This window comes from Gymnoscopelus microlampas, assembly GCF_963454915.1.
Source record: "Gymnoscopelus microlampas genome assembly, chromosome: 17".
NCBI classification, from domain to species: Eukaryota; Metazoa; Chordata; class Actinopteri; order Myctophiformes; family Myctophidae; genus Gymnoscopelus; species Gymnoscopelus microlampas.
The window spans coordinates 37,242,194-37,245,997 of NC_139954.1; the positions used below are offsets into that span (position 1 = coordinate 37,242,194).

The window sequence follows — 3,804 nt, forward strand, 5'->3', positions numbered from 1 at the left end:
CGTTTGTTTGAGAACCACTGGCCTATGTGCACCTTCTGCTAAAGCCTGTCTTTACAGCCAACAGAGGGCCACACTGCAATGGGTCCATGCTGCACTAATTGAAATTTCACAGATCATCATAACCGTTAAAAAGCATTTTGCACGCTTCATTTATTAACGTTAAAAATGCGCTTAAAAAGGCGCCATCAGCTGCTGGGCGCCCGCAGGGGGTGTATGGGGGTGATGGGTTAAAACAATAAGCACCTTATTAACTGTCTCCAACTGCAACCAGCAACATATTGCATTACGCTTAGCTCATATATCTATAGGCTTTGAACTTGTTTTGTTTCAAGGGACGGACGACGTATTTTTTTTGTCTGTGCTTAAATGTTTAACTATAAAATATGTATTTTTAAATGTAATTTTCTTTTGAAAGCAGAGGGACGCAAAAATCAAGCACCTTTCTGATGAGACACAGAATAGTATAAACATTTAAACTGTGTTTATTAATATGTCTATATTTTATTGCCCGTAATAATCAAATAATAATAGATCATGAATTATTCGGTGCAGCGTCGTTTCAAAATTTTAAATAGACTCATCATAGCCTATAATTTGCTGTTAAAAACAAATAAAAACGAAAACAAAACTTAAATTATGTAAAGCATTGCCTAACATTATATTTTCTGCGATTGACTAATACTAAACTTTAAATAGGCCTTTAAGAGAATAGTTTATAGTCGTTCTATTTGTTCGTTTCGTTAGGCCATAATAATAAAATGAATATGTGCACAAGCAACATTTTCTCAAGAAGCCATATGCGGGAGTGTGTCTAATTCATTTAATGAAGATAGTGTTTCTTTGTAATTACATCAGACGGGAGGAGAGGGGCCTCTGGTCCTCCATCCTCCTCCCCTCACATCCCTCCGTGGAAGCTCATTGGTTGGTGGAGAGGCCTCGGGGACAGCCTGGTGACACCACGGCCCCTCCATGCCGCAGCCCACTATAAGAACCTGTGGTCGTGCCCAGGCGGCCAAAAGGGCTGTCAGATGCGATCTGTGGAGTAGTAGGTCTAACTATAACAAGTGGATCCAGCATCACGTTTTCTCTTCATCGTGCTTGGACAATTCTTTCCACGGTAGGTTTGCAATTGCAATAATAATAATAATGATAATTTATTTGTAACGCAAAATCGCAAAATGCTACATTTCGAGATTATTATTTTTTAAGAACGAACAATAATACTAATAAAAACAATGAAATTAATACAATTCAGATACATGGTCAACTGTACACAAGTAAGAAAAAGTTTGCAGTGTGTTGTTGTTATGCTTATGCATGCTGAGAGTTGATATTTAGACTTCAAGCGTGTCTTCACTTTCATCTTTCGACAATGCCATATATTTAATGTAGCCTATCGGCAATTTTCTCCATGTAGACATGACCTAAATCTACACTGCGTGTTTGAATCGCCAAATCTATTAATTTGAATAAAGTTGACCTACTCAACCTTGAAGTGTGCGTGCCAATAAAAAAAATTGGGGATTTTTTCAATTCCTACTTTTTATATCTATACTGGATTTTGGGTCTAGCACTCCACTGAGAAACCCCATTGTCGATGCGCAACCACTTTTTCTTATAAAGTTGACTTACATTGTGTTCCCCGTTCTTATAGAAACTTGTGCTTAAATGAGGACCATGGACTCCGATGCCAGCCGTGTGTCCAGCAGACCGTCTTCTCCCGAGGTGGTGGACCACCACCACATCTTCCTGTCGGCCATGAAGAAGAAGTCCGTGCACGGCTTCTCCTCCGGGGGGACCGTGTCGTCCACGCAGAGCGACTCTCCGCCGGACATCAGCCACCACCTCATCCCCGCCGACATGCGCTCCCTCTGCAGCAACGACATGGACGACGACGACGACGACGACTCGCTCAACTCCCTCAGGATGCTCTCCAAGAAGGACCGCAAGCTGCTGTCGGAGGGCGAGCTGCAGCACATCCGCCTGAAGATCAACAGCCGCGAGAGGAAGAGGATGCACGACCTCAACGTGGCCATGGACGGGCTCCGCGAGGTCATGCCCTACGCGCACGGCCCGTCGGTGCGCAAGCTCTCCAAGATCGCCACGCTGCTGCTGGCCAGGAACTACATCCTGATGCTGAGCAACTCGCTGGAGGAGATGAAGCGGCTGGTCAGCGAGATCTACGGCCACGGCGGCGGCGGCGGACACCACCACGTCACCGGCTTCCACCCCTCCGCCTGCGGCACCATGACGCACGGCGGGCCGCTGCCGGTGCCCGTCTCCCACGCCTCTCACCCGGCCGTGGTGCACCACCCGCTGCTTCCGCCCGTCGTGTCGACCGCGTCGCTGTCCTCCGCGCCCCCCGGCATCCCCACCCTGACCCCGGTCAGACCTCACCACCACCACCACGGACTCCTGAAGGCCCCCGGTGCGGGCGGAGCGGGCCCCCTGGGGAGCAGCTTCCAGCACTGGGGCGTCGGCGCCACGGGGATGCCCTGTCCGTGTAGCATGTGCCAAGTGGTGCCACCTCCTCCACATGTGTCCGGCATGAGCTCCGTGATGCCGCGGCTCACGACCGATTCAAAGTGACTATCATTGTTAGAGCGATATAGGGACGAACTTGTGCTCCATTGACAGCAGGAGGAGTGTTTCAGAAAAACCATGTCAACGTGTCGTTAGCCTCATAGCATAATTGCTATGAGTCATATTTTTAAGGTTTTCAGGAAAGAAGAAAAAAAAAACACTTTCTGCTTCATGAGGGGAAAAAAACGAATTCTGCCTAAGTCATGTCTGTATGCATTTATTTATATCTGCCTAACTATACTCTCCTAACACTGCTTCTCCACCCTGCCTAATTGCCTATGTTCTTGGGCTATCAGAATGCTTGTTACATTCAAAAAATCAAAAAGTTGACTTAAAAGCACTTTCTGCCTAAGTCATTTTGGAATTCAACAGGCATTCTGATATAGGCTGAGGACATAGGCAATAAGGCACAATGAAGCAGCATGCAGTGTTAGGAGAGTAGAGTTAGGCAGAAATGTCAATTTGGCCAAAAAATGACTTCGCAAATATGCAATGAGGCTAACGATGTTTTTGTTTATTTATCTCTGTTGGTGAATACGTTGCGTGCACGTGGAGTATGCTGTGCTTTGTTTCTAACTTGTTTCTAGCGGTTAACTGATGATAACAGGTTTTCTTTACAGTCAGAGTCCCCCCCCCCCCAAAAAAACACAACGAATTGAAACAACTGTTAATGCAAATGTTACTGTTTCTTTATTTGTTCTGTTCTGTTCTGTTCTGTTCTGTCCTTTTATTTTATAGTTTGCCTTTCCTTGCTCTGAGCCAGAGTTGAAGCTCCCCGAAGTTTCATCCCAACTTGAAGGAACAAATGTAGAGTGTAAATATTGTAGATTGGTTATTCTGTTTATATAGTATGAGATATTTTATATTAGACAATTGTTAATGTTTGGGGTGTCTTTCAGTCACAGTTACCATGTTGCACCTGCTTTATCAGCCTCATACTGTCATGTTGTTGTTTATCTTGTCACTGCCAAGCCCCCACGTGGCTAAACTTGTGTTTTGTCGATCTTCCCACTTTTCTTTTGTTGCCAAGCATGCCATTCACTGCCCGACGCAAAGAATGACCACCTCTTTATTTTTTATAAAAAAAAGTGCTAAATGATATTTATTTACTTATTTTCGATGGGATTTCATAAGAATCTGTGATTATGTTGGAATTTTAAATGTAAAATAAAAACATCTAATTGAAAAATACTTGTTTTGTCTTGTCCTGTACAGGCTAGC

The 3,804-nt window shown here is 44.6% G+C and overlaps 1 protein-coding gene across 1 annotated transcript; it reads left to right on the plus strand.

The window, feature by feature from the left end:
* Positions 1 to 1,029: 1,029 nt before the first annotated feature.
* On the plus strand, positions 1,030 to 2,589 carry olig2 (oligodendrocyte lineage transcription factor 2; the record flags this gene model as incomplete). Its single annotated transcript, XM_084085030.1, has 2 exons — positions 1,030 to 1,117; positions 1,655 to 2,589. Exon 2 carries the CDS (start codon positions 1,669 to 1,671, stop codon positions 2,587 to 2,589), a length of 921 nt encoding a protein of 306 aa, XP_083941156.1. The 5' UTR covers positions 1,030 to 1,117; positions 1,655 to 1,668.
* Positions 2,590 to 3,804: the final 1,215 nt, after the last annotated feature.